This window comes from Salmo trutta, chromosome 21, assembly GCF_901001165.1.
Source record: "Salmo trutta chromosome 21, fSalTru1.1, whole genome shotgun sequence".
Taxonomy (NCBI): domain Eukaryota; kingdom Metazoa; phylum Chordata; class Actinopteri; order Salmoniformes; family Salmonidae; genus Salmo; species Salmo trutta.
This window is the reverse complement of record NC_042977.1, coordinates 1,701,473-1,729,288: the sequence shown is the minus strand read 5'-3', so window position 1 is coordinate 1,729,288 and position 27,816 is coordinate 1,701,473. Positions and strand designations below refer to the sequence as shown.

The window sequence follows — 27,816 nt, the reverse complement described above, 5'->3', positions numbered from 1 at the left end:
TGTTCTTCGTCAGAATGCACTCCCAGGTTTTCTACTTCAATAACAAATGTTGGTTTGGTTCAAAATAATCCATAGTTATGTTCAAATATCCTCTGTTTTGTTCGTGCGTTCAAGACACTATCCAAAGGGTGACGAAGGGTGACGCGCCCGACGCGTTTCGTGACAAAAAAATTCTAAATATTCCATTACCGTACTTTGAAGCATGTCAACCGCTGTTTAAAATCAATTTTTATGCGATTTTTCTCGTAAAAAAGCGATAATATTCCGACCGGGAAGCCCTGTTTACGTTCAAAGACAGAGAAAATAAAAACATGGTGTCGCCTCGTGCACGCGCCTCAGTCTCATTGTCCTCTGATCAACCACTATCCAAATGCGTTAATGTTTTTCAGCCAGGGGCTCCAAAGACATCATTCACCGGTTTGCCGCCTTCTGAGAGCCTATGGGAGCCGTAGGAAGTGTCACGTTACAGCAGAGATCCTCAGTTTTCAATAAAGAGAGTGTAGAAGCCCAAGAAATGGTCAGAGACGGCACGTCCTGTAAGGAATCTTCTCAGGTTTTTGCCTGCCATACGAGTTCTGTTATACTCACAGACACCATTCAAGCAGTTTTAGAAACTTTAGGGTGTTTTCTATCCAAAGCCAATAATTATATGCATATTCTAGTTTCTGGGCAGTAGTAATAACCAGATTAAATCGGGTACGTTTTTTTATCCGGCCGTGCAAATACTGCCCCCTATCCCCAACAGGTTTTAAAGTAGTCATCTGCAGTTCAAATCACAACAAACAGGCCACAGATATGGCAAACAGCTGAGGGATGGGGCTGGAAAAATGCAACCACTCTCAAATTCATAGACAGACCTATGGATGCAAGGACTGAGTGTCCATGAGATCAAAATTAAAGTTAAATAAAAAATGCTTATCTATTTCTTTATCTTTTTATTTTATCTTTTACTTTAGTCTACCCGGTAAATATTTTCTTAACTTTATTTCTTGAACTGCATTGTTGGGTTAGGGGTTAAGGGCTTGTGAGTAAGCATTTCACGGTAAGGTTGTATTTGGCGCATGTGACAAATAACATTTTATTTGTTTAGTGTTTATTTACAAATACATTGTTTATGAACAAAGCAGTAAAACATCCTTATGTTTTGGGTTCTGATGAGGTTAGACAGTTGAACTAAGTTCCAGAGGTATTTTACATTATATTCTTCTTCTATAATCAAATGCTATATAACATAAATGCAAAAGTCCAAACATGGATGTTGCAATCGTAGATTGCCTCTTTAACATAATTATATAATATTCCATTTAGCAGATGCTTTTATCTAAATAGACTTGCAGTACAGTGAGAGCATACATTTGTATTATGTGCATATAATCCCTTCAGGAATTTTAACTAATAAACAAAATATTGCCCCTTGAGGCAAGGGTTCGATCCCTCTGTCATTTCCTCTTGTCTATTGCCCCTTCTTATTCAATCAATTAAAATAATGTTAAACGAAAGAAAAAGATGTATAAGTTCAAATATTTTAGCTAGGCTTGATTTAGCTTTTCTGGCAACTTATGGAATCACTTGAATAGTCCTAAAAATGCAAACCCTGCCCATCTGGCACTTCATGTGCTAGCACAATCAAACACTCAGGGACAACAAATAATATTTGAAACCAGGTCTTAAGGTGAACCTGTTTTTCCATAAGAACATAAGGTTTAGATCAAGGGCCCTAAATTCCAGTCTAAAGAGGATGGGAAAAACTGGAAAACACTTTTCAGGAATTTTCATTGCTTTTACACTATATAGACACTAGTTAAATTCCCACAGGGATCACATGCACATATTAAAAGCGTATGCACACACTGTACTGTACGTTACTTTGGATAAAAGCTTCTGTTAAGTGACATTTTTATGTTATAATCAAAGACTGTTTGAATTCACATATTTCTTCTCAATAGACATCAGCTAGCTCTAAGAAAATGCATCCCTTCTCCCTTCCCCCTTTCTCTCACACCCCTTCATCTATCGCTCTTCTCCCTTTGTCTTTCTTTCCAAGTGGTAATCCACCACCGCTCTTCTTTCTTAATTGTAACAGAACCCCGCTGAATCTACGTCTGCACCTTTCTATGATCTGTCCGTTGTGTACAGTGCATTCGGAAAGTATTCAGACCCCTTCACTTTTTCCACATTTTGTTTTCATTACAGCCTTATTCTAAAATGTATTACATTGGTTTATTTCCTCATCAATCTACACACAATACACCATAATGACAAAGCGAAAACCGGTTTTTAGAAGTATTTGCAAATGTATTAAAAATAAAAAAAACAGAAACCTTATTTACTTATCTATTCAGACCCTTTGCGATGAGACTCAAAATTGAGCTCTGGTGCATTATGTTATGTTGATCATCCTTGATGTTTCTACAACTTGGAGTCCACCTGTGGTAAATTCAATTGATTGGACTTGATTTGGAAAGGCACACACCTGTCTATATAAATTCCCAGTGTTGACAGTGCATGTCCGAGGAAAAACCAAGCCATAAGGAATTGTCCGTAGAGCTCCGAGACAGGATTATTTCAAGGCACAGATCTGGGGAAGGGTACCAAAAAATGTCTGCACCAAGAACAAGGTGGCCTCCATCATTCTTAAATGGAAGATGTTTGGAACCACCAAAACTCTTCCTACTGCGCAATTGGGGGAAAAGGGCCTTGGTCAGGGATGTGGCAAAGAACCCAATGGTCACTCTGACAGAGTTCTAGAGTTCCTCTTTGGAGATGGAAAAACTTTCTAGAAGGACAACCATCTCTGCAGCACTCCACCAATCAGGCCTTTATGGTATAGGGACCAGACTGAAGCCACTCCTCAGTTAAAGGCACATGACAGTCCACTTGGAGTTTGACAAAAGGCACCTAAAGGACTCAAACCATAAGAAACAAGATTCTCTGGTCTGATGAAACCAAGATTGAACTCTTTGGCCTGAATGCCATGTGTCACGTCTGGAGGAAACCTGGCACCATCCCTACGGTGAAGCATGGTGGTTTTGGCAGCATCATGTTGTGGGGATGTTTTTCAGAGGCAGGGACTGGGATAATAGTCACGGTTGAGGGAAAGATGAACGGAGCAAAGTGCAGAGATCCTTGATGATATCCTGCTCCAGAGCGCTCAGGACCTCATTCTGGGGCGACGGTTCACCTCCCAACAGGACTACGACCCTAAGCACACAGCCAAGCCAACGCAGGTATGGCTTCAGGACAAGTCTCTGAATGTTCTTGACTGGCCCAGCCAGAGCCCAGACTTGAACCTGATCAAAAATCTCTGGAGAGACTATTTTAGAATAAGGCTGTAACCTAACAAAATGTGGAAAAAGTCAAGTGGTCTGAATCCTTTCTGAATGCACTGTATAAATCCATAGCGTCCCAATTTTTGGATGGGTAATATTGTGTACTACAAACTCCCCAGACGCCTAGCGCAGTCTCAGATTTTGTCCCAAATGGCAACCTATTCCATATATTGTGCAATGCTTTTGACCAGGGCCCATGCAAAAGTAGTACACTATATAGGGAATAGTTTGCCCTTTGGGACCCAGGCCCTCTCCTGAGATTTTCCTTTAGCCCGAGGAGGATGAGTGATGACGGGGAATTGACATAGTTCTTCTGGAGAAGGTAGAAAAGCTTGATGATATTTCATACAGAGAAACCGTTAGGAGAGGGGCCAGAGCCGGAGGTAGCCGTTGAGCCAGGCTCTTGCCCACGCCCAAGATTTACCCCACTGGAGCTAAGATTTAGACACCTTGACAGGCGGCGGCTCGGCTTGATGACACAGGACAGGTTTGTGGAGATAAAGCTTTACCCTCCTCTCCTCTACTGTCCTATCACCCGGTGCAAAATACAGACATCTCTCTCTTGCTCCCTTTATCGCTCTCCTCTCTCTCCTTCTCCCCTCTATTTCTAGCCTCCTCTCTCTCTGTTCTCCTTCCCTCCAGGTGGTTTCCATGTGAACAAAGCTATTTTTGGTGCCAGACTTTTTTTTAATGTCCTTATACATGGAGCTCTCTTCGAACAGCAGACAAGCACTGCCGCATGCTGAGGAATTCCAGTTTTGATACACCTACCACAACAGTGTCTGTCTCTTACCATTGTTTTGCCACATGCTTACCGCCTTATCAAGGTAATGACACTTGAGGCTAGGTGGGAGGGGGTAAACAACACATTCTACAGCACCTTTTTAGCTTGTCGCCTGTCAATCACATGGTATTCACAAAGTACATGGCTTTTCTGTGACTACAGTATAACCAAGGAAATTGGTTGCGCCCCTTTCTCTTGAATTTGTTGCGTTGCACAATGTGGTCAAGATAAAAGTGAGCAGTCATGATACACCCATCTTTGTATGTGCACAGGTTATTCATGCTAGCATACTTTTTGAATCATGTAGTTTACCTGCAGAGACGATCAGAAGTAAAGGGGTTCATTCAAATACAATTATTTATGTACAACAATGGGATTTGCGGTAGGCGGATCACTACTAGGAAGAACCAATCATACAACATCTGTCAGAAACAGACATGTTGACTGGTGAATGAGGTGAACCCCTCCCTCTTTATAAGGCGTCACTCACCCGCCCACTGGTTATTCTGGCTCTCTTCCTTGCGAAGTTTACTACGCTCCTGAAGCTCTTCTCAGCACGACTTGATCCCTGCTCAACTGTTCTCAAGCGAACCGCAAGGTTAGCGCTGCCGAACATAGGACATCTGCTCTCATCTCTTCTTGGTGTTGAATTACAATTAATTTTCTACTTTTCTGGATTTTCTACTCTTTCTACTATATTTTTGACCAACTGCCCCGATTCGGTCTTATGTAGCAAAATTTGAAATTGTGTTTTTTACATTGGATAAAAGTAGAGACCTAGAAAATTGTATATCATGCACTGCAGTTGAGGAACATTGGGAAAGTAATTCTGCTTGGAAAGCTGATAAACTTGTGACCCCACTTTTGAGAAAATGTCCCTTGAATGTTTTGGTACACCTACTGGAGAGCTCTTACATTTACATTTAAGTCATTTAGCAGACGCTCTTATCCAGAGCGACTTACAAATTGGTGCATTCACCTTATGATATCCAGTGGAACAACCACTTTACAATAGTGCATCTAAATCTTTTTACGAGGGGGGGGTTAGAAGGATTACTTTATCCTATCCCAGGTATTCCTTGTCTACACCCATTCAGCGTCATTCCCAACCTCTTAAGCCTTAGCCCCACCCATCTCTTTAAGGATTGACATGTGAGGATATGTGCTAGACAGAGTGACTAGTTTAGTAAACTACCAAAGATTAAGACGAAAAGTGTTAAAAGTAGTAGCCTACAATAAGGAAAAACTCCAGGTAAAAATACACTTTATCTAGTCCTTGGCCTATATCCTAATCTGACTTTGGTGCAGGTCATGTTGTTCTTAACATTACCATCTCTGGTAAACACAAACTATATACGTTTATTTGTCACATTCACAGGCTATAGAAGGTGTAAATGGTACAGTGAAACAGTTACTTGCATAGTAGCTATATCAAAAACAGAAAGTGTCCAGATAAAAATATTTGATAAATATTGTATAATAATTAGATGACGCTTGCCCGAAACACTTGTCTAAATTGATGAGTCATGTGAAGGAAATGCTATAACCACCCCCCAGCCACATCTAGCTAAGTGGATGGGTCACTATTGTCTAGACATGTTCAATAGATTGCCGTAATCACTGGAAGGGTCATGTAATCATCTGGCGAAGTGGAGTTTAGACATGTACTTTAGCTAGCTAAACAACGAACTGGCATAATCTCAACTCGTACTACTACAAATATAAATATTGTCTTAGCTGTAGTATAAATCTGCAGGTAGCTAAAGAGCTAACCAACCAGATTCAACGTTAGCTGGCTAATATTAAGCAATAACTTATAATGCAAATGGTTTTCTGATTCGAATAATATTACTACACAGATCATACACATAATGTTAGCTAGCGAGCTAACATTCACTAGCTAACAGTACGCTTTAACTTGCAATGAAAACATATAATATCTGAAAATGTAGCTAGACTCTTACCCGTATACATGGATGAACGCTTCATGGCAGACTGGAACCAAAACTCAGTTTTGTTTGTAGCTACGTTTTGTTTGGCCAGCATTGTCAAGTCACTCTGGTTCACACTGACCATGGCATGTGCAGAAAGTAGTCCATTACTTTTTCCATCTGATCTGTCGATTGCACCTGCTAAATTCAGGGCATCAATATTGTTGAGAAAAGTAACAACATTTTTGTAGTTCTTTTGTAGTTTGTGGCTAATGTTAGTCCTTTCTACCGTGCTGTTTTTTGAAAGATATATCAACACATAGCTAACTAGCTAACCACCGTCGAGCAATTGTTAGCTTAGCTCTTGTATATAGTTCACCTCAGATTAAATGTCGACCCAGCTAACCTAAGCTAGGCGAAATGCTCAGACGGCCTACCTCAGCTAGCACACCAGCTCAGCTTGCATAGTTCACAAAACGTTTAGTTGTTTTTGTGCTTACTTACTTGACCAGCCAAACCTACTAGGTTCTCTGGCCAACAGACTCAAAAACAGAATTGGCTACTGCGTCAAGGATAGCCTTACCACCTCCTGCCTCGCAGACCCGGGTATGTGGCAACCCGGTCTCCCCTCTACAAGCCAAGGCTTCGCATTAGGGAGACGGCAGTTTGCTAACGCCAGTGCTAACTGAGCAAACAGTGACACAACAGACTGCAAACCCACAGTCCAAGACAAAGGCAGACAGTGGGGAAAACGGTCATTTGCTGGGGCCGCTTCAAGTTCCCGCCAGGAGACTCCCTGGAAGGGTCCATCCCCAGTGGCAGAAAGGGGCAGGAACAGTTCACGCCGTGTCCCTCTCAGGTGCAGCACAGACTTTCCCCCTGTCAGGAAGGGGGAGAGGCATATCTGTGCTCCTAAAACCCTACCCCTCATGCAGCAGCTCATTCCTATGCGTCCACTCACAGGGAAGATGGAAGGGGCTCACTAAAACCTCCATGCCACATCTCTCCCCTCTGCTGTTTTTGAAGTAGCCGTGGAAGACAGACCCCATTCTGGACATATGGGTCCTCAACAGCCATCTGAAAAGGTCCAAGTGCTTATGGTCAACGTGCTGTCTCGCTCCTTTCGTCAAGGGGACTGGTTCACTTCAATCGATTACAGGGTGCTTATTTTTACTTAATACCAGCACAGAGGAGGTTTCTCAGGTCTTCCATTCAGGGAACAGCCTATGAATACCTTGGTGTCCCCGTCGGCCTAGCACTAGCTCCCTGCATGTTCAACAAGTGTGTGGAGGCGGCTGTAGCGCCCCGGAGAATCAGGGGATTAAGAGCTCCCGAGTGGCGCAGCGGTCTAAGGCACTGCGTCTCAGTGCTAGAGGCGTCACTACAGACCCTGGTTCGATCCTGGGCTGTATCACAACCAGCTGTGATTGGGAGTCCCATAGCGCGGCACACAATTGGCCCAGCATCGTACGGGTTAGGGTTTGGCCGGGGTAGGCCGTCATTGTAAATAAGAATTTGTTCTTAACTGACTTGCCTAGTTAAATAAAACAAATAGGAGTCTCCACCAAAGCAGTACGAGACATGGCTACCCTCTTAACCCACCTCACCGAGTTAGGGTTCAAGATCAACCAGAAAAAGAGCTGTTTGGTGTCCACATAGAGAATAGAATACCTAAGCGTCAAGCTGGATCTATTTTATCAGGCTACACTATCGGACGACCTTATCACATAATTCTGACAGGGCCTCTCCCTGTTCCGCAGGGGGTGCTCAGTTATGCTTAGAACGTATCTCTGAGTCTTGGGGTTGATGGCATCCTCCATCTCAGTACCCCTGGGTTGACTAGGAATGAGAGACTTCCAGCGTTGGGTATCTGCCCAACGTCTGTGTACACAACATCACCTCAATCAAAAAGTTAATGGTAACCTTCTCTCGGCTGTCTGTCACTGGCAGAGCCCCTCGATCTTTGTTTCTGGTCCCGACAGCTCTGCCTCTCTCATGTAAACTACCTCAAACTTCTGACAGTGTTCCTTTCATTGAAATACTTTCTGCCCTTCAGGAATTGTCACGTCCTGATCAGGACAGACAATACGACTGGTAGCGTACTTCAACCCCCAGGGTGGCACTTGCTGTCAAGATTATTCTCTGGAGCAGAACACAACTACTCTCACTACGCGCGACTCATGTCTCGGGCGTACTGAATATAGGAGCGGACTTGTCCAGAGGGAATCCCCTATACGGGGATTGGCGACTCCATCCTCAAGTGGTGAACCAGATCTTGGAGAGATATGGTTGAACACCATTGATCTCTATGCATTGCACAAAGAGACACACTGCAAGCTGTTCTTTGCGCTAGCAGTACTACTGGAGGAAGACGCGCTGGCACACCCTTTGGCCAAGGGTGCTGCTCTATGCTTTTCCTCCTCTATGCCTAAGGCTTACCCCTCATCTTAGTAGCCCCTTGATGGCCAGGAAAGCTCTGATTAGCAAAGATCACTCTCTTACTTTACGACAAGCCCTGGCAGCTATTGTTACGCTGGGATCTTCTGACCCAAATGAACAAAGAGATTTCCCACCCTCACCCAGAAACCATGGCCCCCTGGGCCAAGCCTGTGGAAGGATGAATCTGAATGCGACAGGCTTACCACTCATTGAGACTATTCAGAGTGCCAAAGCCCCCTTTTCACTGTTTGGAAACAAGTGGCATGTTTTTGAGAAGTGGCTTTGACAGTAACACAGTAGGGAGCACGTCGCTTACGTCCAGTCTCCAAGCCTTTAGCCCCGTCTTGGGACCTATTTTGCTTGAGGCTATTTCACAGCAGCCCTTTGAGCTGCTGGAAGGAGTGGAGATTAATATCTCTCCTTCAAAACCGCTTTGCTGATTGCCCTTACGACTGCAGAGTGAGTGAGCTGCACGCACTGCCAGTCTACCATTTGTGCCTACAATTTGCACTGAGGTTATCCAGGTTAACTTAAACCTTCATTTATGCCTATGGTCAGCAATAATTATAATTGTCTTGCCTTGGAGCTTCTGGCTTTCCACCAGCCGCCATTCAGTAACATGGAAGAAGAGCCTCTCCACCGTTTGTCCAGTACTCACGTTGCACATTTACTTGGACAGAATGAGAGCCTTATGCAAGAGCGACCAACTCTACATTTCTTTAGCGCCCCCCTGCAAGGGTAGGCTCCTCTCTCAACGACTATCCCGTTGGATAGTGGAGGCTATTATATTGGCTTGTAATAGCAACTGTTTACAGCTCCCGAAGGGCCTGAGGACTCATTCCACCAGAGGTCTGGCTAACTCTTGGGCACTGTTCAAAGGCATCTCTTTACAAGGGATATGCAATGTGACATGTTGGGTTACATTTGAGGTTTTACCAAAAGGATGTCACTGCACCTTCGTTGACGCCTACTGTCCCCTGTGTCGGAGCCTCTGAGGGATGCCTTTTTTGGAACTACCCTGGCTTCGGAGAACATGTCTGCGATATTGGAGTTGGCCATATCCTATTGTGATACATCAAAACATGTATTTGAAAGAACTCTAATCAAATTGAATCGTCACATGCTTCGTAAATGACAGATGTGGACTAACAGTGAAATGCTTACTGATGGGCCCTTCCTATCAATGCAGAAAGAAAGAAAATGGAGAAATAATAGAAAAGCAAAACACATACTAATAGTTACACAATAAGTAACAACAACTTGGCTATATACAACAGGTACCAGTGAGGTAGATATGTACATATAACTATGAATAAAGTGACAGAGTAAACAGCAGCAGCATATGTGTTGAGTAAAATGAAATAGTGCGAAAAGGGTCATTGCTATTTAGTTAACTATTTAACTAACTATTTAGCAGTCTTGTGTCTTCGGGGTAGAAGCTGTTAACGGTCCTGTTGGTTCCAGACTTGGTGCATTGGTACTGCTTGCCGTGCGGTAGCAGAGATAACTGTCTATAACTTGGGTGGCTGGAGTCTTGGTCAATTTTTAGGGCCTTCCACTGACACCGCCTGGTATAGAGGTCCTGGATTGTGGGGAGCTCGGCCCTAATGATGTACTGAGCCGTATGTACTACCCTCTGTAGCGTTTTGAAGATTGGATGCTAAGCAGTTACCATACCAAGCGGTAACGAAGCCAGTCAAGATGCTCTCAATGAGTCAGCTATAGATATTTTTGAGGACCTGAGGGCCCATGCCAAATATTTTCATCCACCTGAATGGGAATAGGTGTTGTCGTGCCCTCTTCACGACTGTGTTGTTGTGTTTGGACAATGATAGATCCTTAGTGACCAGCTCCACTTTAGCCCACTCGATGTGAATGGGAGCACGCTCGGCCTTCGTTTCCTGTAGTGAACAATCCGCTCCTTTGTATTGGTGACGTTTAGTGAGAGGTTGTTGTCCTGGCACCATACTGCCAGGTCTCTGACCTCCTCCCTATAGGCTGTCTCATCGTCATTGGTGATCAGACCTACCGTCGTCGCAAACTTAATGATGGTGTTAGAGTTGTGCGTAGTCACACAGTCGTGGTTGAACAGGGAGTACAGAAGGAGACTTAAGAATGCATGTGTTGCCTACCCTCATCACCTGGGGGCGTCCCATCAGGATCCAGTTGCAGAGGGAGGTGTTCAGTTCCAGGGTCCTTAGCTTAGAGATGAGCTTGGAGGGCACTATGGTGTTGAATGCTGAGCTGTTGCCAATGAACAGCATTCTCACGTAGGTGTTTATTTTGTCCAAGTGGGAAAAGGCAATGTGGAGCGCAATAGAGATTGTGTCATCTGTTGATCTGTTGGGGTAGTATACGAATGGGTCTAGGGTGTCAGAGATTATGGTATTAATGTGAGCCATAACCAGCCTTTCAAAGCATTACATGGCTACAGATGTGAGTGCTATGGGGCGATAGTCATTTAGACAGGTTACCTTGGCGTTCTTGGGCACAGGGACTATGATGGTCTGCGTGAAACATGTAGGTATTACATACTCTGTCAGGGAGAGGTAGAAAATGTAATTGAAGACATCTCACTCATATTATCATAGAACCAGGGTTATGAATGTTTTCATCCCCATGGGGAGTCACTAGGATCAGGTGCCCCCTGTCATGTAATTTTATTCACTGTGATATCAAAGGCAAAACGGATCTGGAAATGGAAATCAAATTAGTATAATAAAAAAATCCCCATAAAAATGTCAGTTTAAGCTATAGATTTTTTATTTTTTTGCATTTGATGCATCTCAATCCACCATATCCGCCGATGTAGAACTTTCGCATCTGCGGTGAAAGGTGACAGAGCGGTGTTTGTCAGACCATGAGACATCCCGAAAATCGATCCTCTCACAAAATCGTCTGTAGGGTCCGAACGATTTGGCCTTTAAATTTATGGAAAGATGAGATTCTCACGAACACAATGGTGTTCTCGGTTTTGGGCTCATCTGAAGTCGGTACAGCCGATCTGCCAACGTCTGCTTTTCCAACAGTCTTGAAGGAGTTCCCACATATAATGAGCACTTGTTGGCTGCTTTTCTTCACTCTGCAGTCCAACTCATCCCAAACCATCTCAATTGAGTTGAGGTCGGGTGATTGTGGAGGCCAGGTCATCTGATGCAGCATTGCACTCCTTCTTGGTCAAATAGCCCTTACACCACCTGGAGTTGTGTTTTGGGTCATTGCCCTGTTGAAAAACAAATGATAGTCCCACTAAACGCGAACCAGTTGGGATGGCGTACCGCTGCAGAATGCTATGGTAGCCATGCTGGTTAAGTGTGCCTTGAATTCTAAATAAATCACAGACAGTGTCTCCAGCAAAGCACCATCACACCACCTCCTCCATGCTTCACGGTGGGAACCACACATGCGGAGATCATCTGGTCACCTACTCTGCGTCTCACAAAGACAAGGCGGTTGGAACCAAAAATCGCAAATTTGAAATCATCAGACCAAAGGACATATTTCCACCAGTCTATTGTCCATTGCTCGTGTTTCTAAGCCCAAGCAAGTCTTCTTCTTATTGGTGTCCTTTAGTAGTGGTTTCTCTGCAGCAATTTGACCATGAAGGCCTGATTCACACAGTCTCCTCTGAACAGTGGATGTTGAGATGTGTCGGTTACTTGAACTCTGGGAAGCATTTATTTGGGCTGCAATCTGAGGTGCAGTTAACTCTATTGAACTTTTCCTCTGCAACAGAGGTAACTCTGGGTGTTCCTTTCCTGTGGCGGTCCTCATGAGAGCCAGTTTCATCATAGGGCTTGATGGTTTTTGCGACTGGACTTGAAGAAACTTTCAAAGTTCTTGAAATGTTCCGTATTGACTGACATTCATGTCTTAAAATAATGATGGGCTATCGTTTCTCTTTGATTATTTGAGCTGTTCTCGACATAATATGGACATGGTATTTTACCAAATAAGGCTGTCTTCTGTATACCACCTCTACCTTGTCACAACACAACTGATTAGATCAAACGCATTAAGGAAAGACATTTCACAAAATAACTTTTAACAAGGGACACCTGTTACTTGAAATGCATTCCAGGTGACTACCTAATGAAGCTGGTTGAGAGAATTCAAAGGGTGTGCAGAACTGTCGTTAAGGCAAAGGGTGACTACTTTGATTGTTTAACCCTTTTTTGGTTACTTCATCATTAATTATGTGTTATTTCATAGTGTTGATGTCTTCACTATTATTCTACAATATAGAAAATAGTAAAAATAAAGAAAAACCCTGGACTGAGTATGTGTCCAAACTTTTGACTGGTACTGTATATGGAGACTGTTTAGTGTAAAAAATAAGGTGTTAAATACATGTCCAAAGAAATCTGTTTCATGATCTTTCTTATATACACTATGTATACAAAAGTATGTAGAGTCCCGTTCAAAAGTATGTAGAGTCCCGTTCAAGTTAGTGGATTCAGCTATTTCAGCCACACCCGTTGCTGAAAGGTGTATAAAATCAAGCACACAGCCATGCAGTCTCCGTATACAACCATTGGCAGTAGAATGACCTTAAGAGCTCAGTGACATTCAACGTGGCACCGTCATAGGATGCCACCTTTCCAACAACTTTGTCAAATGTCTGCCCTGCTAGAGCTGCCCTGGTCAACTGTAAGTGCTGTTATTGTGAAGTGGAAATGTCTAGAAGCAACAACAACTCAGCCACAAAGTGGTAGGCAACATCATTTCACAGAACGGGACCGCTGAGGGCTGAAGCGCTTGTCCTCGGTTCCAACACTCACTACCTAGTTCCAAACTGCCTCTTGATGCAACGTCAGCACAAGAACTGTTCGTCGGGAGCTTCATGAAATGGGTTGCCATGGGGAGCAGCCGTACACAAGTCTAAGATCACCATGCGCAATGCCAAGCGTCGGCTGAAGTGGTGTAAAGCGCACCGCCATTGGACTCTGGAACAGTAGAAACGCGTTCTCTGGAGTGATGAATTACGCTTCACCATCTGGCAGTTCGACGAACGAATCTGGGTTTGGTGGATGCCAGGAAAACACTACCTGCCGCAATGCATTTTGCCAACTGCAAAGTTTGGTGGGTGAGCTGTTTTTCATGGTTTGGGCAGGCCCCTTTTTTCCGGTGAAGGGAATCTTAACGCTGCAGCATACAATGACATTCTTTACGATTCTGTGCTTCCAACAGTTTGAGGAAGGTCCTTTCCTGTTTCAACATGACAATGCCATCGTCCACAAAGTGATGTCGAGACAAATGGTTTGTCGAGATTGGTGTGGAATAACTTGATTGGCCTGCAGAGAGACCTGACCTCAACCCCATCGAACACCTTTGGGATGAATTAGAACGCCGACTGCAAGCCAGGCCTAATCGCCCAACATTAGTGCCCAACCTCACTAATGCTCTTGTGGCTGAATGGAAGCAATGTTCCAACATCTAGTGGAAAGCCTTCCCAGAAGAGTGGAGGCTGTTATAGCAGCAAAGGGGGGACCAATTCCATATTAATGCCCATGATTTTGGAATGAGATGTTTGACGAGCAGATGTCCACATACTTTTGGTCATGTAGTTTATCTCCGATATATTAGACTTTTCAGAACAAACTCCCTTTAGATGTTTTTGGGGTACGATCTGTTGTTCCATGTAGTGAATCTGTTATTCAATGCTTTTGTTTTGGCTAATATACCAAATAATATAGGTATATATTTTTTACCATTTATAATTCTAAATCAAATAGCTAAATGATCCTTGGTATGATCTTTCTAAAATAATTCCACATAGCTTAGTAGAACCCCGGGGAAGCAACTCCAGTGTAGATTTGGCCTTGTGTTTTAGGTTATTTTCCTGCTGAAAGGGGAATTTGTCCAGTGTCTGTTGGAATGCAGACTGAACTAGGTTTTCCTATAGAATTTTGCCTGTGCTTTGCTCTATTCCGTTTATTTTTATCCCCCCCAAAAAACCCTAGTCCTTGACGATGACAGCATACCCAAGGGGTTGAATACTTATTGACTGAAGCCATTTCGGCTTTTCATTTTTAATACATTTGTAAAAAAGGATAGAAAAAGTATTCCACTTTGACATTGAGGTATTGTGTGTAGGCCAGTGACACACCTCTCAATTTAATCCATTTTAAATTCAGGCTGTAACACAACAACGTATGGAAAAAGTAAAGGGGTGTGAATGCTTTCTGAAGGGACTATATATATATATATGTAAGTTTGTACTTAAGAAGAAAGTAGGGAAGGAAGATATGTACAAAGGAAGGAAGGAGGAAAGGAAATGTACCCATTGCTTAGGCAACTCTGTAAAATAATTCAACAGCAAAGGAATGTAAGGATGCATTTCTCAAGCCACCATGGGCCATAATAATTCCCCATACTCCCTGGTGACTTTCTTCCCTCCCTGGCCCCTCATAAGGCGGAGCTATTAAACTGTAAAGTCTGCGCTTAGGAAGATAACTGTCCTCCAGATCAGGGGAGAAATATGTAGCCCCCCACTATATGTAGCCCCCCATCTCCCACCTTCAGTCGAAGGTGGGAGATGTGTGCACCTCATGGGGTCAGCTCAGGGTTGGTCTGGGGTGGCCTTTGAAAGAGGCGAAGCACATCAAAGCGATTGTGTATGCTGAAATTGGAAGCTGAGTCTGGTATTGCGTTATGCACTGCTCTCGAAAACCGCCGCTTGCCCAATGTCTGGTTGACTATCTTTCGGTCGGTCTGTGGTAAACTCCATTTTGTTCGCCCTATTTCTGGTTTATTTTGTGCATAAAGCGGCAAGAGATTATGAAAACGCATCTCGTGTCCATGTCCAAGGATAAGTAATGGAGGTGTTTTTATGGAAAGAAGGCTCGGTCTACCAAAACCCTGCCAGCATAGGGTGAAGGATATCTGATACCTTTAATGGTCTTTGTGGTGCCAGAGTGTGACCTGAATGCAAAGCTGCTAATGTCATATAGACTCTGAGCCACGGCGGTGTGCGATATGAAGCCCGAGAAGAAATTAGCTCCACAAAGAGACATTGACACGATCTCAGCTGAGCTACTGTGCCCCAGCTGTCAACTTATCACTGCCATTGATTCGACCGAGGCTGCATGTGCTTGGGTTGGGTTAGTTTATACTGGATCATCATCATCATTCACCAAGGGGTCTTGGATACCTTTTTCTTGAAAAAGGATATTGACAATGCAATCAGAATGACTTTACCCTCATCACCAACAAGGTTAACCTTTTTGTCCCATTGCCACATGAACCAAGGTGCTGCTTTCTTGGAAATGACCTCTGAGGAATGGGATGATGTGGATGGTGATGATAATGAGGATTCTGATTATGGGGGTGTCAATAGTTGGGGATCGTTACAATGATGGGCAGTAGAGGCCACAGAAGAGTGGGGTTGCTCAATCTTGCCATGTGCACCTAGGGAATGGAAACTGAATAATATTAAGATTGAATGCATACAAATTACGATTCCTATGTCTTCTAAATCAGAGGTATCCAATCCTCCTGGAGAGCAATTTGGTGTTGGTCCAGCCCTGCTCTTACAGCTGATTAGTAAAATCATGATTGCTAGCTAGAGCAGGTTTGGAGAAAAAGCCTGGACTCCCCTTTTTATGAATGCTAATGCCTGACCAGGTGCAATTTGGGGGTCGTCCTTTAGAAAGGATGTTCAGCCAGGGCCCTGAACCTCTGTGGCCACAAAAACATCCCGTGACTCATGTGTACGCAGGAAATATATGTATTTGTTTAAAGAAAGACTGATTAAACAATGTTAGTTGGATCAAATCTGGCCTGTACAGACGGAGACAGGCACACGCACACACTCAAAATGCTTCTTATTACATTACCTTGCAATCCATGTTGTGCCTTTTTTATTTAACAGCATCGCTTGTTGTTTTTTGTGATCTAACTAAACATACCTGGTAGAAAGCATTTGGTTAAGGACATTTGATTCTATTAATTGTTTTTCTCAGGGGAAAAACTTTGACTTCACCAGAATAGGGAAAGAAGCTCAGCTTTAATCCTTAAGTCTATTGACGCACCATAGCATCAATCTTAGTAACATAATACAAATCTCAGTTTAGGCTACAGATATCTTTTTTTTTTTTGCATGGGCTGCGTCTCAGTCCATAACATCTGCCTAATAAGTCTGGCTGCACAAGCAATTGGCAAACGTACTGCAAATTGAGAAATCACGAAACTAAACTAAATAAAAAGAAGACGACACTACACTATGAAACAAAGATAAATTACATAAATAGTGAAAGTAAAAAGCTTTGGAGCACCTTAAATGACATTCATTGAATCAGGTAGCTCATGCATCACAAAAATCATCTGATATTGCCAACTATTTTAATGATTTTCTCAATGGCAAGATTAGCAATTTAGGCATGATATGCCATCAACACTGACACTACACATCCAAGTATATCTAACCAAATTATGAAAGACAAGCATTGTAATTTTGAAAATATGTGTTATTGCTTTACACCCCTTGCTATATTGTGGATAAAGAGTTACCTGTCTAGCAGAATACAGAGGGTGTTCTTTAATGGAAGCCTCTCCAACATAATCCAGGTAGAATCAAGAATTCCCCAGGGCAGCTGTCTAGGCCCCTTACTTTTTTCAATCTTTACTAATGACATGCCACTTGTTTTGAGTAAAGTCAGTGTGTCTATGTATGCGGATGACTCATCACTATACACGTCAGCTACTACAGCGACTGAAATGACTGCAACACTTAACAAAGAGCTGCATTTAGTTTCAGAATGAGTGGTGATGGGGTTTGTTCCTTTTTCTTTGTTCTTTGTCAATAATTGGCTCATTGGTGAAATTAGCATTCAGACAATATCTTTAATAAAATTATTCAAAAACCTTTATTAATGCAATTGCAGACAGAAGTTGACAACAGGAACAGAGCACGCATGTTTCTGAGTAAGTTCTGCAAAATAGAAAAGGGTCCGAGTTGTTTTATTATTCCGACAGTCATATATCTTAGTGATGTCACTGCCTACGTCATTACCTTCTACTCATGAGACCAAAACCATGCCTACACAGCTATATAAACAAGAGTTTTAGTGTTATCTAAAACCTCAGCAGTAAATGTCCACTCCCCAAATTGATTTATAGTGGAATGTCTGACTAGTCTCTTATCTCTCACACTCCCCTGCAGAGTTCTGTCTCAGTCACACATTTCTCAGACAATTTCTTTATAAGAGGCAGAGATTAGAAAAGACTGTGGAACAATATTAAACCTTTATAATGAATATGAATATATATATATATATATATATATATATAGTTAATCTGTAGTCTAGGACCTCTTATAACCCCTCCCCTTCTATTAGTACAACATAAGCATAATCCAAAAAAATACATCAAACATTTGGTACAGCCCCTATAATGACCCCAAGGTGAACCCGACAGTGGCAAGGAATAAGTTAGTCCTAAATATTTCTACAACTAAAAGCCTTGTATTTGGGACAAATAATTCACTAAACCCTAAACCTCAACTAAATCTTGTAATAAATAATATGGAAATTGAGCCTGTTGAGATGACTAAACTGCTTGGAGTAACCCTGGATTGTAAACTGTCATAGTCAAACATGTTGATACAACAGTATCTTAGATGGGGAGAAGTTTGTCCTTTATAATGCACTTCTCTATTCCACATCAAGTTACTCATGCAAGCAGTAAAATTAGATTTAAAAAACAGATAAAAATACACCTAATGGAACAGCGAGGACTGTAAAGCAACACAACCATAGGCACAGACACATGCATACACACACGTGATAAAATATGCACTAAACACACACGTACACATGGATTTTGTGTTGTAGATACAGTTGAAGTCAGAAGTTTAGATACACTTATGTTGGAGTCATTAAAACTCGTTTCTCAACCACTCCACAATTTTCTTGTTGACAAACTAAAGTTTTGGCAAGTCGGTTAGGACATCTACTTTGTGCATTTTTCCAACAATTGTTTACAGAGAGATTATTTCACTTATAATTCACTGTATCACAATTCCAGTGGGTCAGAACTTTACATACACTAAGTTGACTGTGCCTTTAAACAGCTTGGGAAAATGATGTCATGGCTTTACAAGCTTCTGATAGGCACATTTACATAATTTGAGTCAATTGGAGGTGTACCTGTGGATGTACCTTCAAACTCAGTGCCTCTTTGCTTGACATAATGGGAAAATCAAAATAAATCAGCCAAGACCTCCACAAGTCTGGTTCATCCGTGGGAGCAATTTCCAAACGCCTGAAGGTACCACGTTCATCTGTACAAACAATAGTATGCAAGTAAACACCATGGGACCACGCAGTCATCCTACCGCTCAGGAAGGAGAGATAAATGTACTTTGGTGCAAAAAGTGCAATCCCAGAATAACAGCAAAGGACCTTGTGAAGATGCTGTAGGAAACAGGTACAAAATTATTTATATCCATAGTAAAACGAGTCCTATATCGACATAACCTGAAAGGTCGCTCAGCAAGGAAGAAGCCACTGCTCCAAAACCGCCATAAAAAAGGCAGAATACGGTTTGCAACTGCACATGGGGACAAAGATCATTATTTTTGGAGAAATGTCCTCTGGTCTGATGAAACAAAAATAGAACTGTTTGGCCATAATGACCATCGTTATGTTTGGAGGAAAAGGGGGGATGCTTGCAAGCCGAAGAACACCATCCCAACCGTGAAGTACGGGGGTGGCAGCATCATGTCGTGGGGGTGCTTTGCTGCAGGTGGAACTGGTGCACTTCACAAAATAGATGACGTCATGAGAAAGGAAAATTATGTGGATATATTGAAGCAACACCTCAAGACATCAGTCAGGGAGTTAAAGCTTGGTCGCAAAAGGATCTTCCAAATGGACAATGACCGCAAGCATACTTCTAAAGTTGTGGCAAAATGGCTTAAGGACAACAAAGTCAAGGTATTGGAGTGGCCATCACAAATCCCTGACCTCAATCCTATAGAACATTTGTGGGCAGAACTGAAAGCGTGTGTGAACAAGGAGGCCTAGAATCCTGACTCAGTTACACCAGCTCTGTCAGGAGGATTGGGCCAAAATTCACCCAACCTATTATGGGAAGCTTGTGGAAGGCTACCTGAAATGTTTGACCCAAGTTAAACAATTTAAAGGCAATGCTACCAAATACTAATTGAGTGTATGTAAACTTCTGACCCACTGGGAATGTGATGAAAGAAATAAAAACAGAAATAAATCATTCTCTCTACTATTATTCTGACATTTCACATTCTTAAAACTTCTTATTGGACAGTGGAACGCTAGCGTCCCACCTCGACAACATCCGGTGAAATTGCAGTGCGCCAAATTCAAATAAAATTACTATAAATATTTAACTTTCATAAAATCCCAAGTCCAATACATAAAAAGAAAGCTTATCTTGTTGTTAATCCAGCCACCATGTCAGATTTCAAAAATACTTTATGGCGAAAGCATACCATGCGATTATCTGAGGACAGCGCTCAGCACACAAAACACCCGGCACAGCCAGAAGAGGACTGGCCACCCCTCATAGCCTGGTTCCTCTCTAGGTTTTTTCCTAGGTTTTGGCCTTTCTAGGGAGTTTTTCCTAGCCACCGTGCTTCTACACCTGCATTGCTTGCTGTTTGGGGTTTTAGGCTGGGTTTCTGTACAGCACTTTGAGGTATCAGCTAATGTAAGAAGGGCTATATAAATACATTTGATTTGATTACAAACAGTAACCAGCCAAGTAGAGGAGTAACAAAAGTCAGAAATAGCGATAAAATGAATCACTTACCTTTGATGATCTTCATATGGTTGCACTCACAAGACACCCAATAAATGTTTGTTTTGTTCGATAAAGCCCCTCTTTATATCCAAAACCTCCATTTTGTTTGTGTGTTTTGTTCAGTAATCCACAGTCTCAAACAACATCCGGTGAAATTGCAGAGCGTGAAACTCAACAAAACAGAAATTCTCATAATAAACATACATAAAATATACAAGTGTTATACATCAGCTTAAAGATAGACTTCTTGTTAATCCAGCCGCTGTGTCAGATTTCAAAAAGGCTTTACGGTGAAAGCAAACTATGCGATTATCTGAGAACAGCGCCCAGCAGACAAATCATTACAAACAGTAACCAGCCAAGTAGAGGAGTAACAAAAGTCAGAAATAGCGATAAAATGTATCACTTACCTTTGATGATCTTCACATGGTTGCACTCCCAAGACTCCATGTTACACAATAAATGTTTGTTTTGTTCGATCAAGTCCCTCTTTATCTCCAAAAACCTCAATTTTGTTGGTGCGTTTTGTTCAGTAATCCATTGGAACAAAGCGTAGTCACAGCAGGCAGATGAAAAATCAAAAAAGTACCATAGAAGTTCGTAGAAACATGTCAAACGATGTTTATAATCAATCCTCAGGTTGTTTTTGTCATAAATAATCGATCATATTTCAACCGGACAATAGCTTCATCAATAGAAAAGGAAAAACACAAAAGCTGCGCTCCTGGTCATGCGCAGGAAATTTCCACTGTCCTCTCATTGAAAGTGGTGTTTCTCCCTTATTTTTCAGAGTAAAAGCCTGAAACAATGCCTAAAGACTGGCCATGTGTAGTGGAAGCCATAGGGATTGTGAACTGGGTCATAAGTCTTTGTATGGTGGATAGGCTTTCAATGGAAAAACAGCCATTTCAAAATAATAGCATTTCCTGGATGGATTTTCCTCAGGTTTTCGCCTGCCATATCAGTTCTGTTATACTCACAGACATTATTTGAACAGTTTTGGAAACTTTAGAGTTTTCTATCCGAATCTACCAATTGTATGCATATCCTAGCTTCTGGGCCTGAGTTGCAGGCAGTTTGCTTTGGGCACGCTTTTCATCCAAAATTCCAAATGCTGTCCCAAAAAATTCCCTGTCCCAAAAAAGTTAAAAAATAAAGTGGTGATCCTAACTGACCTAAGACAGGGCATTGTTACTAGGATTAAATGTCAGGAATTGTGAAAACTGAGTTTAAATGTATTTGGCTAAGGGGAATGTAAACTTCTGACTTCAACTGTATGTGATAGTAGAGTAGGGGCCTGCGGGCACACACTTAATGTGTTGTGAAATCTGAGAATGTATTGTAATGTTTTTAAAATTGCATAACTGCCTTAATTTTGCTGGACCCCAGAAAGAGCAGCTACTGACTTGGGAGCAGCTAATGGGGATCCATAATAAGTACAAATGGTATGCCCATCTTAAAACAATTACATATGTTAGCTTAGTACCCCCCCATCCATTTTTTTGCTTTTAAATGAATTATATATACCAATTGAATCTTGAAAAATATAACAGTAATTTATACCTTTCTCATGAGCTTAGTTAAACTGTCATACCCCATAAGAACCCAAAATATAAGCTTGTTTTACTCCATTGTTTGTCTTTGATGTCTTTGCATCTATAGCTCAGTCTATGAATTTGAATTCTCCAGATCCATCCCACAGCTGTTTAACAGAACACAGAACAGTAGCTGCTTTGTTGTTGTTCGAAATGCAGATTACTGTTTAATGGTCGGCTGCGAGGGAATGGCTCTTTTTCTCAAATTCATTCCTGATGTTGCGCTGGTCGCTTCCTTTTTTTTAAATGGTGTCACACCACAGATCAAGTAAGCGACCTTGAGGACCACATTGACTGCCGCATGGCTGCTAGACAGACATTATTTTCTCCGTGGTTCAAAATGCATCTCTCTCTCTTTCTGCCCCTATCCCCCTCTCCTTTTGTCTCTCTCTTTCTGCCCCTATCCCACCCTCCCTTTGTCTCTCTCTTTCTGCCCCTATCCCCCCCTCCCTTTGTCTCTCTCTTTCTGCCCCATCCCCCCCTCCCTCTCTCTCTCTCTCTTTCTGCCCCTATCTCCCCTCCCTTTGTCTCTCTCCTTCTGCCCCCTTTGTCTCTCTCTTAGCAATCACCCATAAGCCTATTGGAGACATTTATCGGCTTTTTTTATTTCTCAATTATTTTCCCTAATTTTGAGGCTTGGTTGGAAAACAATCAATAAGCGTAACATTTTCCATGAACTGCGTGTGGGCTGCAAATAAGTGTTTTTCTCTCCTGAGAAACAGATGCCCACAGCCGATCTGTGGCCGGGCTTATTGCGGGGAAATGTTTTAGCATTTCATTAATTTGCCATTATCACACATAACAGACACACTGTTTATTCAGTACAGACAAACTCATTAGGCTTCACGTAGAAATATGACAAATTTTTTCCACTTCCAACTCCCCACTATAGGGAAACTCATAGGGAGAATCTCAATTGCATACTCCGAGTCCTCTCTCCTCACCTCTTTCTCAAACCCCATTGGAGAAGGTTGGCTTTCTCCTCCATTGGGTTTTGAGAAGGAGGCAAGAACAGAGGATGCGAGGACAATGCAATTGAGATTATCCCACAGAGTCCCAAATTGCACCCTATTTCTTATATAGTGCACCCATAGGGCTCTGTTCAAAAGTAGTACATTATATAGGGAATAAGGTGCCATTTTGGACACAGTCATACACTGCATGACCAAAAGTATGTGGACACCTGCTCATTAAACATCTCATTCCAAAATTATGGGCATTAATATGGAGTTGGTCCCCCCTTTGCTGCTATAAAAACCTCCACTATTCTGGGAAGGCTTTCCACTAGATGTTGGAAAATTGCTGCGGGGACCTACATCCATTCAGCCACGAGCATTTGTGAGGTCGGGCACTGATGTTGGGCGATTAGGCCTGGCTCACAGTCGGCATTCTAATTCATCCCAAAGGTGTCCGATGGAGTTTAGGTCAGGACTCTGTGCAGGCCAGTCAAGTTTTTCCACACCGATCTTAACAAACCATTTCTGTATGGATCTCGCTTTGTGCACGGGGGCATTGTCATGCTGAAACAGGAAAGTGTCTTCCCCAAACTGATGCCACAAAGTTGGAAGCACAGAATCGTCTAGAATGTCATTGTATGCTGTAGTGTTAAGATTTCCCTTCACTGGAACTAAGGGGCCCAAACCATGAAAAACAGCCCCAGACCATTATTCCTCCTCCACCAAACTTTAGTTGGCACTATGCATTAGGGCAGGTAGCGTTCTCCTGGCATCCGCTAAACCCAGATTTGTCCGTCTGCCTTCCAGATAGTGAAGCGTGATTCATCACTCCAGAGAACACGTTTTTGCTGCTCCAGAGTCCAATAGCAGTGAGTTTTACGCCACTCTAGCCGACGCTTGCATTGCGCATGGTGGTCTTAGCTTTGTGTGCGCCTGCTCGGCCATGGAAACCCATTTCATGAAGCTCTCGATGAACAGTTCTTGTGCCGAGGTTGCTTCCAGAAGCAGTTTGGAATTCGGTAGGGAGTGTTGCAACCGATCAGCACTCGGCGGTCCTGCTCTGTGAGCGTGTGTGGCCTACCACTTTGCGGCTGAGCCGCTCCTAGATGTTTCCACTTCACAATAACAGCAATTACAGTTGACCGGGCAGCTTTAGCAGGGTAGACATTTGACAAACTGACTTGTTGGAAAGGTGGCATCATATGACGGTGCCATATTGAAAGTCACTAAGCTCTTCAGTAAGTCCATTCTACAGCCAATGTTTGTCTATAGAGATTGCATGGCTATGTGCTCGATTTTATATACCTGTCTGCAACGGGTGTGGCTGAAATAGCCGAATCCACAAATTTGAAGGGGTGTCCCCATACTTTTGTTTATATAGTGTAGTCGTGTAAATCGTCATGAAGACGCGGATTAACTTGTCTGTCTCTCTCTCGTGCGCGCACACACACTTTCTCTCACACACACACACACACACACACACACTCATAAGTTGATTGAACGCTATTAGCGCGCACCGCTACTAGCTAGCCATTTCACATCAGATACACACACGCACACCTTTTCTCTGATAGACTGATTATTTACAGATTTATTGCTGATGAGACTTACTCTAGACCTGCACTCTCTCTCTCGTTGATTTCTTCTGTTTTCTCTGATGGACAGATTTGTCTCCAGTCACCCCCTCTCTCTTGCTCTCTGTAGCTCGCTGCAACGTCATAACTGCCGGACCAAAACTGCTGAGAAGTTTACATTTTCTTATTCACTATCTTTTGAGATACTGGTATTAATGTTACTGGTACTTATGCATTTTTATTTCAAGCCAATACATATATTCTGTATGAGTACACCGACTTGCATTGTGCTTATCTGTGGTAAGGAAACAGCGATTTTGATCAATTCTCTCTCTCTCCTTCTCTCTCGCTCTCCTCTCTCTCTCCTCTCTCGCTCTCCTTCTCTCTCTCCTCTCTCGCTCTCCTTCTCTCTCTCCTCTCTCTCCTTCTCTCTCTCTCTCTCTCTCCTTCTCTCTCTCTCTCTCTCTCTCTCTCTCTCTCTCTCTCTCTCTCTCTCTCTCTCTCTCTCTCTCTCTCTCTCTCTCTCTCTCTCTCACTCTCACTCTCACTCTCACTCTCACTCTCACTCTCAGGGTGGGCCCACCCGGCACGCCTTCGGAGACCGGGCAGGATGGTGAGGAAAACCCAGCATCCCTGGCCGAGAGCTGCTTCAGAGAGCTGCTGGGAAGAGCGGCCTACGGCAACATGAACAACGCCGTCCGCCCTGTACTAGTGTAAGTACTAGTGTTACCAGGCTGTACAGACTTCACATCAGAGGAGGCTGGTGGGTGGCTATATAGGAGGATGGTCTCGCCCACCTGCGATCACTGCCACACACACGCAGACACACATTCACTCTGACTGGGGTGGTCTCATTATGTCTAGTCACGTAGTGTAGGAGGAGGCAAGGGACAAGGTCATTTTAAGATTGATGTGGAATATGGCAAACAAAATGCAAGGTGCATTCAAAATAGCAACCGCATCTTCCTTTTTCCACTATTGGGTTGAAAACAGGAACCATAGCTGGTCTCTCTTGAAAAATATATCTTTAATATCAATTAGATTGATTGATGCCTATCTATTGATCCAATACCTACTGAGGTGAAGTTCTACCAACCAAGACTAATAGTCTGACTGCATCCAAGTAACACGGTCACCCACTCTCACAGACCTCTGCGACTGAATCTAATTCACACTTTCTCATTGGCTGCCGATCCCTCCACTGTGCAGAAGCTCAAACATTGCCCAGTTACTATCTGAATGGCGTGGGGGGAATGAGATGGCGGTCATTTAAGACGAGGAGTCATTATCAGTCTCAAATCCACAGCCTCACAGGGTCTTGTCTGGGGGAGCTGGAATTATATTTCTTCTTTCTGTAACACACGCACATACACACTTTTCTCTTTTCTCTCCCTATCGCTCTTTCACTCTCTCGCTTTCTCTTAAATCCCTCACCCACACCTTGCAGTGGAGTGTGCAGAGCTTTCTGCTGGGCTCGGGAAGTCGTTTTTACCCCCTGTGCTTTGCTAATTCAAATCCAGTTGGTTTTGCAGGAGGTGGTGGCAGATTGAAAAGAGTGTCGCCAAGTGTTGCTTCATTACACTCCATTGTTGTTGTTATTATTATTATCATCAAGGTGCTATTATTATTGCATTTTAGTTGAAGAAGCAGTGCCATTATGGTGTCATTGTTGGTCCTGTTGAAAACTGGTATGTATTCACAAGGAATCAAACAGAAGCAAACTGGCCAAAACGAGGAACATACCTGAATTTGTCCAATGAGAAAACTTGCTTACATTTTTCCATGTAAATTGTTTTAATGCAGTGTGCATTATTGAATACAGACCTGGGGATGGCCTTTTTTACCTAGTGTTTTGGTTTCCACCCATTCAGATTCAGTTCATTGACAGTTATTGTTGGCATTTGGAACAATGTCAGTGCAGGAGGAGCGTCTAGGTCGAGGAGATAGTTTGTACCACTCAAATACAGGATCATGTTCATTTGTTTTAGTTTCAAAGCATTGCTGTAATAAACATGACCCAGTGCTATAGATGGCATACAATTGAGGAAAGAGAATAACATTGTTGCAAATTTGTGGCATTTTGGTTGTATTTTTCGTAACTATTTCTTGAACTGAATTGTTGGTTAAGGGCTTGTAAGCATTTCACGCATGTGACAAATACAATTTAATTTGATGTACACTCTCCCTAATCCTCAAGTGTTAGAAAACCCTCTGTTACATTCAAGATTACCCAGCGTATTACTTAGGTGTCCTGACGGTTTTGCTGCAAATAATTGCTTCTCTACAGTAGATCATCTTTTTACTTTACGCTTACGATAACCAATCAGGTGAGGAGCAGATGTTTGCTTGAAAATATTCCGTTCATGAAGCATAGTTTTGCCTGTCGTTAGTTCCACAACCAAAAACGATGTAGGAACAGCGGCGATTATATAATGTAAATCTTGGTGGGGCAAAAAATTATAATTTAAATGCATGCCGACAAACTGTTAGTCCCAACAGCAGTCCCAACACCTTACCATTGCTACACCTTGCTATCAGCGGAGCCTTGTCTGTCAGCAAACAGTTAATTCAGCCTAATTTACTGCCTTTGAAAAAACATAGCTGATATGGCTGACTTGCATAAACAAATGTGGTTTCTACTGACGATTGAGATGTACAAACTATGGCATAAGGGGACGTCGAGCGGATTAATTACATTTGTATTCTATTTAACTTTTATTTAATTAGGCAAGTCAGTTAAGAACAAATTCTTATATACAATGATGGCCTACCCCGGCAAAACCCGGACGATGCTGGACCAATTGTGCTCCGCCCTATGGGACTCCCAATCACGGCCGGATGTGATACAGCCTGGATTTGAACCAGTGACTGTAGTGACACCTCTTGCACTGAGATGCAGTGCCTTAGACTGCTGCGACACTCAGGAGCCAAAGACATTAATGAGCGAGCTAGGATGGACGTAGTCAATATAACTGTTTGTTCAGCACTTTTGAAATGTACAGCGACAGAATTCAGAACATTGGCCGTTCTTACAGTATTCTCCCTATACATAAGTCAGAACTGTAGGATAAATAAAGGGGGCATATAAGTAGCCAATGAAAGCTCTTACAATATTCGATGTTGGCAGTTCTCTAAAACAGGCTATAGGTTAAATGTGCTCCACCAAGTCAGAACAGTAGGCTAAGTTATGAGGGGAAAAGGGAGCACATTATTAGGGTGAGGCATATGGGCTAGTAACAGCTTACTACACAACACACACTTAGTATTACTTTCTTAGCTACAGTATACATATCTCCCTGGCATATTACATAATTTATGCAGCAGCATACAATACATTTTTGGACTCACCTTGTTGTGCTGTGCAGAGATTGTTGGTGTTGATGGTGGGTACAGAGATATTTGGACAGTGTTTGCTTGTGCTGCTAGC

The 27,816-nt window shown here is 42.6% G+C and overlaps 1 protein-coding gene across 4 annotated transcripts in view; it reads left to right on the top strand.

Moving 5' to 3' along the window:
- efr3a (EFR3 homolog A (S. cerevisiae)) overlaps positions 1-27,816 on the top strand; it is a 243,809-nt gene that overhangs the window by 93,954 nt on the left and 122,039 nt on the right. For all 4 annotated transcript variants that reach the window (XM_029703945.1, XM_029703942.1, XM_029703944.1 and 1 more), the window contains one exon: positions 24,962-25,102. In XM_029703945.1, coding sequence (XP_029559805.1) covers positions 24,962-25,102 — 141 coding nt within the window. The remainder of the gene's footprint in view (positions 1-24,961; positions 25,103-27,816) is intronic.